Source organism: Antedon bifida, chromosome 1, assembly GCF_963402885.1.
Source record: "Antedon bifida chromosome 1, ecAntBifi1.1, whole genome shotgun sequence".
NCBI classification, from domain to species: domain Eukaryota; kingdom Metazoa; phylum Echinodermata; class Crinoidea; order Comatulida; family Antedonidae; genus Antedon; species Antedon bifida.
In genome coordinates, this window is record NC_136226.1 from 18,767,473 (window position 1) to 18,783,743 (window position 16,271).

General features: G+C 33.4%; 1 protein-coding gene across 1 annotated transcript in view; it reads right to left on the minus strand.

The window, feature by feature from the left end:
- The window catches only part of LOC144844440 (serine/threonine-protein kinase ULK4-like), a 104,859-nt gene that overhangs the window by 9,757 nt on the left and 78,831 nt on the right, over positions 1 to 16,271 (minus strand). The window contains exons 14-19 of the mRNA XM_078701357.1: positions 15,479 to 15,670; positions 6,886 to 7,047; positions 6,060 to 6,242; positions 2,122 to 2,249; positions 1,047 to 1,177; positions 580 to 701 (exon numbers count right to left, since the gene is read on the minus strand). Coding sequence (XP_078557483.1) covers positions 580 to 701; positions 1,047 to 1,177; positions 2,122 to 2,249; positions 6,060 to 6,242; positions 6,886 to 7,047; positions 15,479 to 15,670 — 918 coding nt within the window. The remainder of the gene's footprint in view (positions 1 to 579; positions 702 to 1,046; positions 1,178 to 2,121; positions 2,250 to 6,059; positions 6,243 to 6,885; positions 7,048 to 15,478; positions 15,671 to 16,271) is intronic.

Here is a 16,271-nt window from a genome sequence, read left to right on the forward strand (position 1 = left end):
TCTATTAATTTGAGGCTGTAACCACAAGACAGATCTTTACCACATTTAAACTACATGAATGGTTATGGAAGACTCAAATGAATATTGGAGGCAAACCGGATCATGATCACAATTCTGGACCACTTTTTAATATTTTACTAATTATAGCTAGGAAATTACTCCATTCAATTATGGAGGTAATTCAGACTAGGATCCCAATTTTGGACCAAATGTTGTGGTCATCATTTTTATACAATAATATACATACTATATTACATTAGACACCTCCCACACTTTAGTTCAGTATTTCAATTGGTCGAAATTTAAAAAATGGGGGGTTAACTGTTTTTAATTTTGGAGGTCAGAAATGGCGGAGTACATATAATCACTAGTTGCTCTTGTTATCATTGTATAGGACTATTATGTTTGTTTTTTATTATTGCTTTTTGTAAAATCTTCATTTTAAACATTTGGTTGCAGCATTTATACTAACCAATGTAGTCTTTTAATGTTTAATAAAAAATAAAGTTATTACAAATAATAGGCAGTTTGGGCAACCTCTGTATTCGTATATGTATTCTCTATTATCTTGCATCTTACCTGGCTTGTAATAAGATGAAGTGAGACAGGTAAAAGAGGAAGGGTTGATTTAAGATGTTTGGCTTGGAGTGTTGAGGGATGTCGTCTGCCAGCCACTGACTCCAAACTTTGCACAGCATCACCTGAAACATTTTTAATTCATCAATCTTTATAAAATATGAAAATTAAATGAATTGTCATTACTTTTTAATGTAAATACTTGCAAAACAATTAATGGTGGGTCTGATGGATTATATATAAAAGGACTCAAATTGATCATACTCCAGGTAATTTCCTAAATGATCGTGAAATCAAAAGAGTACTTTGGTTTGGTCTATTAGAGTTCCTGCTCCCAACTAGTCATCCATTAACCTACACTGTGATGATTTATTTCACATGATTCATTATCATTTTTATAATTCTTTTTTAATACCCTGATTTCAGTAAATATTGACCATCAATGGCAAAAGACATTAAGTTCTACTAACCCATAATTTGTGGAAGTATTTCTACCAGATAATTAGTTATTAGTACAAGACATTTGTTAAGGTAGTCCCAGTTAGATTCTTGCTTGCCACCATTTTGACGTCGACTATCTCTCTCGATATACATCACCAACCTGATTAAAGCAAATAATACATACTATAAATACTAAATAACTTTTGTATGTTTAGGTAAAGGTGTCACAATAGGATTTTATAGATAGTATACTACAAGCCCCGTAGCCAAGGGTGTTTGTAGGGTTTGGACCATGGACCCATAGTGGGGCCTGTGGCGAAACAAATTTAGTTAAATGACAACCCTAGATGGCCGAAAATGGTACTCTCCCACATAAAAATTAATGATAAATGGCACATCTAGGTGGTCGGTAAATGGCACTCCTTATCGCGCTTCCAAAAAGAGTGATAAGAGATGATCACACATAGGTTAAATGCATGACAAATGTGTGGTCACGCATGTGTTTTTTGAAAATGCGTGTTTCATTAAAAAACCCTTGGAAATGTGGGACCGTACTGCACGATGCGAGACGGTTTGTAACTACAGTATGGAAACAAAATATAATAATGAATATGGTACTACTGAATGTTCAGCTTTTTGTAAAATATATTTTTGTACGGCGAAGGGTTGTTGACTGATCCGCATTAGAAAAGCCAACATATAGTACGTGACATATAACTGCCTAACCTTCGACATCTTTCAAGATAAAAGCAGCAGAAGAATTGAATAAAAGTATACTATATACCGGTAGTGTGTTTTTTAAGTGGAATGAGAAGAATTATTATTTTAATTCCTTGAAAGATTGACTGCTCTATTTCCTCCGTCAATCAGTCAATCTTCCAACTCATAAAATATTCTCTTCATTTAACGCCAGTTCTATGAAACTGAAATAAGGCGAAAATATTGTACTGCCCAGTGACAAATTTAACATTTAACTTGTGATAATATCTTTTTATTAATAAAACTTATTGATGTGTATTCCTTCTGCAAGAATTCAATGCGAATTGGCATATTGTACAAAATGTTCTGAGAATTATAAAAAGTATTTTACTGCCCTCAACTTACCTAGCCTGACAAGCAACTAATATCATATCTGTACTGGATTTCATAATCTCCATCACGGCTAGAAAAGCTTTAGCTCTTGTAATGACTGATGTTCCATCAAGTAGCTTCATTAACTTTACAACTAAATCCTTTAAAAATATGATAAATGTCAAGAATTAAAACAAGTTTCTGAAATGAAATCAAGCATTGAATATTCTGCTATCAAAGAAAAGCAAACAAATAAAAATTTATTTGTAACAAATTTTTAAAAGTTTGAAACAGAAGTATTGTTAGAAGTTTACAAGACTTTCTATTGCTTATTGAAAAATGTCCAATAGTGTCCATTACTATAATGAAATAATTATCTTTAAATTAAATTAGATAACAACAAAAAGCAAGTATATAGGCCAACAAGCTGAAAATGTTTAAAATGTTTTTAATACAAAAAAGAAAATTAATTTACTGTAATAAAAAAAGAATATAAACTACAAATAAGAATCAATAAAGCCGCATAGCATTATAAAAAAAATAAAAATTTGAAGCTGAAATGTTGCTAGCTAATTTCAAGGTCTAATAAGCACATCCAAATACCACGTACGTCGTCTGATACTAGACAGAATTCAAATTCTAATCCTCAATGATTATGAAAAAAAAACACAATTGAAAAAGTTATGTAATTAATTATACCTATGACGCCCGTAAATCTACAGAGACAATATTTCAAGTACTAATTATGTGCAATTATCATGGAAATCTCCAAACAATATACTATGATGAAGTAAAGTGGTTTCTCTAACAAATCTTTTCAGTAAACTGTGAATATAAAGAAACGTGAAAATTCCGTTTTATTTAGGTTTTACAGTATAACATTGATTTGAATGGTGTCTCTCTCCAGGGTTTCTAGTTGTGAATTCTACAAGTGCTCTGGATACAGAGGTTTATCAACTTGAATACCGTCTATAAACTACTCCGCATCTAAAGTTGGCTTTTTAAATGGCCTAGCTTACCGGCTTTGCATTCGCCAATGATTTACAATGGATAAATTGAAAGAAAGTAGGTGTGTTATAAAACAATGAATGTTTTGTATTCATTGAATAGACAGAATATTTTATTTGATGAAAAATAGTGCAAACAATTTTTCAACTCTTGAAATAATTCTCACCATCACTCATAAAAATTCATTATTTGGATACTATTGACTCATTAACTGTTAACAACTTTTCTGCTGTACACAACGGAGAAAAGTATTTAGTTTGTCAGTTGTAGAAAATTTGTGTTTACATTTTGTGTAATTTATATATTATGTATAATGATTTAGTTTAGTTTTCCGTAATCTGGAATTGTTTTGTGTTTTTATTGATTTATTATAACTGTTTTGATGTATGAATTGCTTTTATTTCAATAATAAGGTATTAGTGGAAATACAATTTAAAGCGATGATGCATTATCCGTTGTCCAAACTCCACAAATGCACAGAGCACACACAACAAGAACGCAATGTGGAAGGTACAGACTATACACCAGTGTTTTTTAGGGTTAGTAGGTGATCCTCGGCCAAACATTTATTTAATTGTATTACTATTATTCATAGCAACATATGGGCAGTATTTGAGGTGGTGGTGGTGTTGTTGAATTGATATGAATGGTGTCTCTCTCCAGAGTTCTAGTTATGAATGGTACATAGTGCTCTGGATACAGTACAATATACAATATTATTAAATATAAATACATAATATATATGTATATATACTGTACCAAATACACTGAAGAAGGGCTAGTGTTGCCTGAAACTCTTCAATTTATTTCTGGCTGTTTTACTTAATCGCTTTGATTTTAGCTTTTTGCTTATTTTATTTGTATCTCCATTGACATCTAGCCACTGATACCCACAGCATTGCCATTTTTTAATTTGCCTTTGGATTTATATATAAAATACAACATAATATTGTTAAATTGTGAATAGAAACATGTTATAAAACATTTTTTATTTGATGGTGAGGTTAAAACAAAAACAAGTGAATCTACTGCAAAATGTCAATGGAAAGTGGTGTTTCAGATATACAAAATATTATATATTTATCAGATCTGTGAATATGTGCTAATTAGGTGAAGTAAAACAAGTTGCATGAGACATCCTATACACTGTAATATTCTATATTGGTTATAAAAAACATCAAAAACAAAATAATTAGTGTGTATTGTATTGTATTTGAATACAAAATATCATTATGAATAGAAAAATGTTACAAAACACTAATTAAAATTTGGTATCTCTAATTAACAGTACTTTAGGAAGCTGAACAATAATCAAAATTAAACTAAATAACTAATGAACTACAAATAACAATGGCAATGCATGATTTTGGCAAAACAAATGTATTATTGCAAACTAATATCAATTAGCCTTGTGTCCATAGAGATATTATAGTAAACTTAAATATCTCTATGCTGCATCAAAGAGCCTCAATTTTCTGTGAATTAGAATATCATCCCATAGAAAGTAATTTTAAGAGAGGGCAGTGTGTTTTTCTATTTTAAAAAACCACAAAAACCGGAACAAAGTTTCGTTTGTTAATTACGGGATATAGGTAATGATTCCCTGATGGTGAGTTAGCAAAACAAGAAGAGAACATGTTTACACCATTTGTCTAGAGTGTAAAAATGAAAGTATGGTAGCGTAAAATGATTACAGTACTAAATACTTGCAACAACAAAATTAATTTAATAATTGATAATTACTAAGTATTAAACCCACTTTAAAATTTGAAATTATTAGCTTGCAAGGTTATCAATCATTTCAACAACTGAGCAAGTGCGGATCCTATCATGGGTGACCACGAAATGTTGTTCTTGAACGTATTGTCTCTCGATTCTTTTGTGGCGAACGTGAATGAGACTATTAATATATAAACATTCATGTAAACAACTGGATATCTTCATATAAATTTACAAACATGTTTTGTTATAGTTTATATGTAGTTATGTAATTTAAACAGAGCAGGTGAAATTTCTGACAAAATAAAGGAAAAATCTAATTTGTAATAGGTCTACAGCTTATAAAACTTGGCAGAGCATTTTGAACTACTACTATGGATGTGGCTGGCTTTGGCAGAAAGCCAGTGAGAAATTTGTCAAAGTTAAAATTAAGTTCAACTCTATTTTTAACTTTTAGTAAAGAGTTTTTATAAGAAAGTTAATTTAAAAAAAAGAACATCTAATTTTTTTTAAATGATAAAAAAATGATAATATAGAGTGTAAACATTTCGGGACAAGCTCAGTTTAGTGTGAAACCAGTTTTTAAAAATACTTTTGCCCATATTTACCAAATGAAAGAGTATCTTGAATAATGTACACATTTGAGAAACATTTATAGCAGACTAATAGGATGATATTTTGTGATGATGACAACATTTTGATTACTGATAACAATGAAATGTTAAACTAAAAAGTAACTAATCTCTATTATGTATTATACCTTAGTGATCTGTGAACCAAAATGCAAAACCATTCATGAAAAAAGAAAGAATGTAATCCTGATTAATTAGTAATATATACTGTATATATCAGCATTAAAACATAATATTCAGATATGATATTAACAATTAAAGATTTCAAATTAGTTAAAAAACAGGTTTATAATTTTATTGGATCAACACAATAATTTAAATAAAAGATTCTATTGGGATGATCGTTACTTTTAACTTTTTGAAATGTGAAGGCTTCCATTGTTTCATCTTAAATCAGTCAAACAACAGAGATGGATTCATAGAATAGATGGGGTGGAGGAGGGTGACACTAACGCAGCCTATGTACTGAAAACCGGAGATTTTATACGCTATTTTGGCTTCCATATTGGATCCATGATGGAGTTTAATTTCAAAATGTAGCGTAAACTTTCCCAGTGCAATATAGGAAACATTTGTGTAAACAAACATACAAACTTCCTCTAACATACATACCTTATCATGAATGATTCTTTGCAAGTGAACACCATCAACCAGTAAAGCTATGAACATGGTGGCCATTGCTTGTTGCACTTTGTTGATGGTCACATTAAATGCATCCAGTATCACAGGTAGGCCAACTTTATCAATGACAGCTTGAAATATGGACACAGAGTGTCTGGTTAACCTGCACAAGGCCTGTGTTAGACAAAAAGATAAACAAAGAATACAATTAAATAATATACAGTAGAATGTATCCTTAAAGGCCAGGTGAGGGCAACAAATTTCTATTGATTATACATCCCAATAATTTATCAATCTATAGTTTCCTCTATGTTTCATATTTTGTTGGAAATTTCTTTGTGTTACATGATCTTGTTGAAAATAAGCACTTTCTTATCAGTGGGGAGATAGTTAACAAATACACAGTAAAATCTCTTGTACACAAATTAATGTTGTAAACAGAGAGGCATTTTTAAAATACTATGAAAAATAAACTGTGTGGTAAAAACATTTCTGGTGTTTTTATTTTATTCTACTTCAGATTTTTATTTTTGTGCTATAGAAAAAATTATCTACCCACAATCTTTTTTTTACTTGCTAGGGAGTTAGCAGACATATTATTACATTAGGTTAAACTACTGTACTAAACGAAAGTCTTTGTGGTTTTTATAGCAGAATATTTCCAAATTGTGTAGGCATTTTAAGGGAAATTCATGTTTTTTCGTCGTGATATATGTTGCACATATTTGATTTATGTACAATTAATCAAATTTTATATTTAAAATTCATGCCTGTACCTGAGTTTTAATTCATATTACAAAATATTATTGTCAATTACATTTATTGCTGTAACTTTCAAAGCATCAGCAGTACAGTGTGTAAATAAATGCCATAAAAGTTGAGCAGTCTCGTTACTGCACAGTTTTTCGCTGTGTATGCCATCCGTTGTTGCAACATTAGCAAAGATCAACGCAGCGTAATGCTGGACGGGAGCGTCTTCCTACAAAAAACAAAACATTTGACGACATCAAAAGAAAGTAATTAAAACGTATATTACATACAAGAAGTGCATGACGTCCTATATCTTTATGTAAAATTAGTGTAAATAAGAATGACAGTAAACAGATGTGTAGAGAAATGTATGCATTTGCTATAATAGGTAACCCATCATTTTAATGGGCAATATTTTAACACTACAGCTAACCTCTATTAGGGGTCACATCTTATGACGGGTACAACTTGTTGGGTCTCAATTAATAAGGGTTCTACTATATTTAGTATGCATTATGTTTATCATACTTGGTGTCCAGTATTAGGAGAGTTGACTGTATATCGTATGTTATTTACAAACAGAAAATTTTACTTTAATTCTGATTTTGCTGATGATAACCAGTTAGCAAATATTATTATATTTTACATTTTGAATTTGATTGTGGTTCCATGATGGACAAGCAGCAGTCATATATTATTTCTATAATTCCATGTCTATAATTTTACAATACTGAATTATCAAATTAAAGAAACTACATGAATAAATGATAATGCTAAAACCATTCAACTCCAAATGGAAATCAACTTTATTATGGCCATACTGTGTTGAAACACTGGTTCTCGTCTTCTCACCAAAGTTAACCAATGTTAGGCTCCGATCTTGGATGGGAGACCATCTGGAAATATTGCGTCAGGTAAAGTATAGATTTAAAAGTGATGGTGTAATGATAAAGAATTCAGAGTAGCATATGATAAGGATGAGGGGGTGTAAAGTCATTGGACCTGTGCACATATAGTGTATGTTAAGAAACTTGCTACACTATTTTTAAAAGAGTAGGGGGTTGTCTCTTGGTGCTGATTTGGGTAGGCGCGGCACTCTGGCTGTTGTAGGTCCATAGGGCATAATCCAAGTTAAGCTTGAGGACTATAATAAATAGACATTAACAATCCCAATATATTATTAATATTGAACATTTTGTTTATAAATGATAAAAATTGTCAATTCATTTCCGTGAAGTGGCCATAACACGACCAAAGACACAAACAATTTTCTATAATTTTCTTTGTTCCTGTGTTGTTCTATTAATTATGATTACGAAACTCTTGGAAAGTGAATTGCGTGTTAACAATGTCTTTGTAGGTTAAGGCTAATGAAAATCCTCTTTCTTTACAATTTCACTTTAAAAATGTTCACGTTCAAATTATCGCCACAAAACCACACCTTATTTGTAAGAAAACATTCAATTTAGCTGAATAACTAACTTCCTCATTTATAAATAGACTGTTTTGTTTCTTAATCAAGGCGCTCACTTTCACTTTTTCCCACTAGTCGCAAATTCAGGTGTGAGGCCAAATTTTAATATGGTGTAACTTAAAATGCCCTTAACAAATTCATAGTACAAACTGGAAGCAATTAATACACAATTAGGAAAGAATTACATATCAATTTCCCATCACAAAAATGCACTTGATCCTACCTTTCGCTTTGAAAAACAATATCAAGCAAATTGTTTTTTGTGGCAACATATTCACACAAGGACACAGACCTGTGAGTTAAATTGTTATTTTATTCAATGCAAATTTGGACCAGGCCCACTTACACAAATGTCGTCAAACATTGTGTAAGTAAGAATATTGTGCTGGCCAAACAAATGAGTTAATACCAATTTATTGCAGTGGTAGATAATTCGTTACTATTCCTGTGATGATGAAAATAGAAGTGACTGAAATCACTGCTACTTACTTAACCACAAACCTATGTATACTTTAAAACATTACAACATAATAGGCGTGATAAGCTTGCCTCTGCTAGCTTGATTAAATTGTCAAAAGTAAGTTTCAAGGTTAAAACAAAGTTAATGAACAACGGGGAGAAGTATGCTGACACAAATATCTCTTCCTCGGCTATTGCTCAGAAGATTTTGTTTCTAAATTTCTAGCACTAGCCGATTTTAAATGAGACATAAAACAAACTATAAATCTGTGACAATTTCAACTTTTGAATTATTTTTATTGTTCTCTACTCTACACTTTGGAAATCAATGCTTTAGCACTGAAAGTGTCATTCAGTATAAAGACAGAATAAATAAATAACAGAAGACGGCAGCGACTTAGGCCCACAAAGACTCCAAACTCCTTTATTATTATTATTATTATTCTTTATTTCATATAAAACATCAAAAACATTAAACACCACCTGCCACAAGTTACCACTAGTGGCCAAAGGCCAGATTGTGGGTAACTTTTACATGCATGTACCTAGACCAATAAAAATATACAAAATTGAAACATACAAAATAATAAATTATACAAAAATGAGTGAAGATCAGGCGTTAAGCAGGCGGATAAAATAAGGGATTCGACTGTTACTGAAACGGGCGGTTCTGGATGGTAATTGTGAAATGTTATTACTATTACGGAGCAACCTCCCATGACTTTCAAACCGTGTCACCGGTAAAAGATCAGCAGAATGAACAGTCTCAGATATTCCCTTGGCAAATTTGAGACTGTGAGCTATTCTCCTATCAATGAGGGATGAGATGTTACAGACCTTTAGAGCTTTGTCATACGAACTAAAATCCCTTCCCAATATGGTACGGCATGCTCTGCGTTGGACAGATTCTATAGAGTTGCTAAGCGATTTGGTTAAGCTGGGGTGCCATACAACATCGGCATATTCAAGGAGGGGTCTAATATACCCACAGTAGACAGAGCATAGTTCATCAGGGTTGAAGCCAAATTTCTTTAGACTCCTTAAAATAAAAAGCTTCCTATTAGCCTTGAGGACAATATCCCCAATATGCTTATCCCATTTTAAGTTATTTTGTAACGTGACTCCAAGTATTTTAGCATGAGTGACAAATGCTAGTTCGTTACCCCCGATATAAATTTTATTTTCATTAATATTCCTTTTACTAAAACATATTTGTAGTGCCTGGCATTTAGCAGGGTTCAGGTCCATAACATTCCTTTTACACCAATCATGAAACTCATTAAGATCATGCTGCAAGTGACCTGGTTGTGTTATCTTACGATTTTCATAAACAGATAGGTCATCAATGTATTTTAAAGCATTCGTTTTAGCACCCTTAACAGCATCATTGATCATGATTTGAAATGCAATGGGACCAAGTTTAGTCCCCTGGGGGACACCAGCTTTTAACGTGATAGCACTTGATAGGGAGTTGTTATATTTTACACATTGTTCTCTGCAGCTGAGGAAGCTGCAAATCCAAGGGACGATTGACCCACGGACTCCAATGTCGATGATTTTATTGATTAAGGTGTTGTGTTCAATTCGATCAAAGGCCTTAGTGAAGTCCGTAAGGACAACCGTCCCTATGTTATGAGCTTCCTCAGCTGCAGCACACATATCATGAACTAGACGTACTAAGTAGTGGCTAGTTGATGCCCCTTTGACATTGCTATACTGTCTTACATCTAATTTATTCTGGATATCAGATACCACCCATTCACAAACAAATTGCTCTGCCACTTTTGCAAAGGCAGATGTTAACGAGATAGGTCTTAACTTATCAATTTTTGGTGGGTGTACCTTGGGGATAGGAACAGTCACAGCTGATTTCCATTGGGTGGGGAGACTTCCTTCCCTAAGTGAGCAATTTAAAATATTAGTGAGGGGTTCACTTAACTCAAGGGCAAACTCTTTAAGAATTAAGGGTGGTATTTTATCAGGTCCTACTGATTTATGTGGGTTGGTTTTTCTTAACTTATTATAAACCTCCCATTCTTTAACTTGCGGTACAGGGCTGTTACATGGCAAATATGCCGGTAAAATACAATAGTCTAGTGGGGGTATGTCATTATTAATGCTAGCAAACTGGGAATTAATTGCATTAGCGATACATATGTGATCAGAGGCGGATATGTCTGTAACATTAATATTTAGATCTCGACCCATTTTAGATGATGTTAAATCTTTAATTTGCGAGTGCCATTTTCGTGGGTCATTGTGCCGTAGGTGTCTTATTCTAGTTGAAAAATACTTAGTTTTGGCAAATTCAATTTCTCGTTTTACTTTATTTCGTAACTTCTTAAAAAGTATGGTGTCCCCCCTAGCAAAAGCGGCCTGCCTCTTAGCTATTAGGTCTCTAATGCAATTAGTTATCCAGGGTCTATCAGCACAGTGTATTTTTACTTTTTTTGTCGGAAAATACTTATCTATTGCACTGTTCAAAATGTTATAAAGAGCGCCCATTTTGTCTTGAGTAGAAGTGCTATTGATCACCTCAAGCCAATCCTGTGTTAATAACCATCTTCCAAACTCACATTTTCTTGATTCATAAAATGGACGAACCACTATGTTCTTTGTAGAGTTGAGTCGCGGTCTGATCTTTGGTTTCCATAGTACACACACATGATCGCTCATACCAATAGGCGCTAATGCAGATGCTGCTGTATAAAACGTGTCATCCATATTTGTAATGATTAGATCAAGAACAGCATTATTCGCGTGTTAAATTTAACAATTTGACGAAAATCGTTGCCTTTAAGAATGTCACCAATCACCATACGGTTGAAATCACCAGCTATGCAAAATCCGGTATCTGGGGACCGTGTGCGAATTTCATCAATTGTGTTGATTAGATGTTCTTTCAATAACTGTTGATGTGGTGAATCTGTGACTATATATATACCACACACTACAATTTGCGATAGTCCTCTAGGTAGTCTGGTGCCTCTTAGTCTGATCCAAAGAATCTCCAACTCAGGGGGGGGGCTGCAACCTTAAGTTCTTGAGCATTGAGGCCATCTTTGGTGTAGATTGCTACTCCACCCCCACGTCGGTCTTCACGACATTTGGAGAATAGGGCATAACCAGGTATGTCCAGTTGGTCTTGATGGTGGGTGGTAGAAAACCAGCTCTCAGTAATTATACCAACATTAACGGATTCCTTATTCATCAACAGATGAAATTCATCACGCTTATTGATCAGCGATTGGGCGTTTGTTAATAAAAAATTAGGCAAAAGTTGTTGCTTATTTTTCTCTATCGCTAGCCTATTGTTATCCTGCTTCTGTGAAATTGCAATATGAATAATAGTTCTCACAGGGGTTCTATTATTACCCTTAATAATGTGAGGCCGTTTAGATTCAATCGGGAATACATTAAATATGACAGGGATCCTTCGCCGTGCTTTCCGCCCTGCTCTCCTTCCTCTAGGCCTAGCTTTGAACACGCTTCCAGATGATGTTAAATCATAGCGAGTGCCGGTGGAATTCTGCTTGCACATTGTAGCGGTCGCCGGAAGCAGGGTAGCCTAGCCTATGTTGCAAGTTGTTGGTCGGAGAGTATAACACGCAAAAAACAGTTCACAAGACTAAAAAACACGAGACAGCACAATCGGGTACAGTTACTAACATCAAAAATCATCAAATTACATCAAAAAGGATCTACGAACTAAAAAACACACTAAAAAAAAAATGAGAGCGAAGAAAGAAAAAGAAAAACGTGATGGCTGCAGCTTGATCAGCGCCCTCAAATTGTGGAGATCTTATGTAAGGGAATTATACTATAGGCAGAGTGCCCTTCTAGTCATGATTCTTGACTCTTGACCCATGTCTGTTGGTTCTCTCTTGTACAACAACCTATCAACCTATTTAATATCTATTTTTAATTAATTTGTAAAGGCAATCCCGCCACAAGACTCTCATCTTTTCGGGATCCTGCCTTCATCCATTTTATCAATATCATTATTGTTTTTGTTACTTTTTGTCTTTTGGATGTAAATAAATGCTTTTTGAATTGAATTGAACAATATCTTTTAGATATAAAATTATTTATTCACATACATTTACAAATTTATGAATAGTACAGGGATTAGGTATTTAATAGTATGATCACTTTAATTATTTTCTACTTAACCATTACCTTGCCAATTTGCATGGTCTAATCCAGGCATGTTCTCTGACAACTTAACTAGCAAAGGGAATGTTAAACATCTTATTAATAAGTTTAACACATAAACTTAAATGAATAGTCAATGAAAGGTCTTGAGGCAATGTAACAACACCTAATACAAACTGTTAATACACTCCAGAAATGCGAATGTTGTTAATGTGTAATGTTGCTTTGGGACTGTTTATGTCGTTTCACAGCTTTCTTGTCAGGACGCATAAACAAGCAAAGGTCTAGGCCTCTGATCTTTGATACAAAAACATCACATAGTATCAATTTCATATTATTAATAGTAGTAGCTATACTTTATTAAAAATTGCAGGATTCTTATACATACAATGCAGCATTGAATCCGGTTTTTTTTTTTTTTTCACGTCTGAAAGCAGGCTGGCCCAAAAGTGCCTGATTGCAAGAAAACAGAATGGTTGATGGTCAATTTCTCTGCATGTTGTGCATCTGATATTTGGGTTAGCTGGCAATTCTCTGTTGCTTAATCTTTCTGCATCTCCAATCAGGGTTACATCTCCTGGCTGTAATACAGCGTTTTCTAATGCAGTAGGCTCTTCATTTTACGTACCCTGATTGTACATCCCTTAGATTTATAGGGTGCAGGTCAACTCGGCCCTAAACAGTCTCGGCCAAAGTCAAGTCGGCCCCACATCAAGTCGGCCCAAAGTCAACTCGGCTCCAAGTCAAGTCGGCCTCCCATCATCTCGGCCTCACGTTAAAAACTAATCGGTCAACTCAGCCCCATTTAGGTATGGAACGCAAAAAGTGCTAATAGTTAATATTATAATGGCAGGATTAGTAAGGTTATGCCCACACATAGGCCTAGGTCTAGGTCTTTTTTGTTTAATTGATAGGTAGTATTTATTTATATATATTAATATTATTATTAGTTATGATGTTAATCTCAGTAATGTGTTTGTTAGGTATATATTTTGATACAAGGATGTTCCCAGAATGAATCGAAATATTCTTAGATATTATTAGATTAATACAGTAAAATAAAAATGTTTATAAAAATTATATAATACTAGATGGTACGCTTGCTTCGCTCGCTCTAGGGGTACCCACAGATGGTTCTCAAATACAATAGAACCCACAGGGACATTTTTGGGGCACTAAACAAAAACGGAAGTGTGTTCTTTAGGCTACATTACCTTACCTCTTATTGTAAAACTAAATAGACTCTTTCACTTTAATCAGAATGTATTGCCTTTAAATAATATGGGGTAAAGTAGGTGGCATTTTTGCAAATCATGGTGAAAGTAGGAACACTACACTGATGTTTTTGAAAACAAAAAGCGGTATGAAAAGCCCTAGATGAGGGGCATGCATCAAACACTGCGGTGAAACGTGTCACGGTAAAATGCAGAGGCGTACTTCCTCTGGTGAAGAATTCCACATAAACTTTTGAAACTGCAATCAACCATGCATGAAAATGATTAAAGAACATGTTGCGCATATTATGGCTACTACAAGGTGCTTGATCAAATACCTGGATTCAAGAAATATGCTACAAGACTTGAGAGAATTCTACTTTGGAAGTTAATTCAAAATTTGAGTAGAAAGAATGACACAACAGCCCTTAAACAGTAGACTTCAGTAGATGCTAAGTACTTTACTATTAAAGATAAAACGAAATGTATACAACCATGTAACTAATAAAAAACACTGATGATGTCACCATCGAAAAACGAAGTAGAGTATAAGAATTAGAACATTAAGTACTTCAAGTGATAGCGTCATCATTAATAAAGTTAAATTTCCATAAATTGTTATGATAAAAATTGATTAAACCTAAGATATTAAACAGAGGTAATTATATTATAAAGGACAACATATTACCATCTGAGCATACAAACATATAAGTAGTAGTAAGATTTATAAATTACTGTAACTGGGAAAGTATGTTTTCTTACTATAATGCGTAATCAACTTTCAATTAAATTCAAATTATTTCGTCAAACACAGTGGCTCAAAAAGTCTCTTTATACAAACACCATAATAGTTAACAAAATCACAAACATTTTGCCACAACCGGACACATTTAGGTGGCAATAAACAGTCTGGATTTCAGAACACTGTATTTGTATTATAATTGGCTAATTGTTCAATTTCCCACTGTACAGGTTACAATTCAATCACAGGATAAACATACACAAACTACATTTAAATAAAGTCTTACAAAAAGTGTTTGGGAGTGGAGATGTAAGACAAATGTGACATCAGACAGGATTTGAACCCAGGACATTGGTATCAGTAGTCAACCACCATTTTAGTCCTTAAAGCTACATTCATAAGGCGCCCTTCAATTCTTTATGATTTAACAACACCATCTTCCGTTCAGAACAAGTGTGAATGTACCTTTAGTCTGGTGTTATGAGATTTGACTGAGATAGTTACATTGAACAAAGAGTGTTAGTTTCCTCTCTAGCAAATTTGAACAAAAAAAACAGAAGCTACTAAAACACAACTTATAAAAAAAAAAACATTTTGAAATATTGTTCATACTTACACCTTCTCTCAAACATCGTGTGATAATGTTGTATGTGACTGATGGAACTGTCCACGCATCAACAACCGTTGACCTCTGTTCTTCATGTTTGGCAACTAGAAATAAAAACTCGCCCAACGCTGGTAGAACACTCTGTTTTAGTTTACTATTACGGTTATTATCACGTACAACTTCAGTAAGTACTGAGAAGAGCTGTAAATAATATATACAAAAAACATCAGCATATTTCACTGTAACTATTGTTCAATTAATAAATCTCAGTAAATACTTTGTGAAATTAAGGTATTTAATTTAAGGTATAGTCCCATGCTCCAATGTAGTCACACTACTTAGTTCATGCTTGGTTTGAGATACCAATACTGTACTTGCATGTCATTTCTGATTGATGTTACCATATATCGTCTGGTTGCCGGCATACAGTTCAACATTAGATGAACGGAGTTATACGGTAGTACCATACGCAAAAATTTAACAGCATGTTGTGGATAGGCTTGTTATCGTCACTTAAAAATACATAGCCCTGCAGTTTACTGTCTCTAGACATAGTACAATACGCGAATCGGATGATACTTGACCCAAGTAGTCTAAAACACTCTAGACTATGATTGCAGACCAATACAATGTATCAGCAGGTCTCTGCCAGTGCCAGTCAATGACTAATATAAATGGTTCCAAAAGTCAAACTTTATTGCCGATCCCACAATTAGGAAAATTATTGCTAACAATTTATAATATCAAATTATATAGTTTTGTATGTTAAAATCATATAAATATATGATATATATATATATAT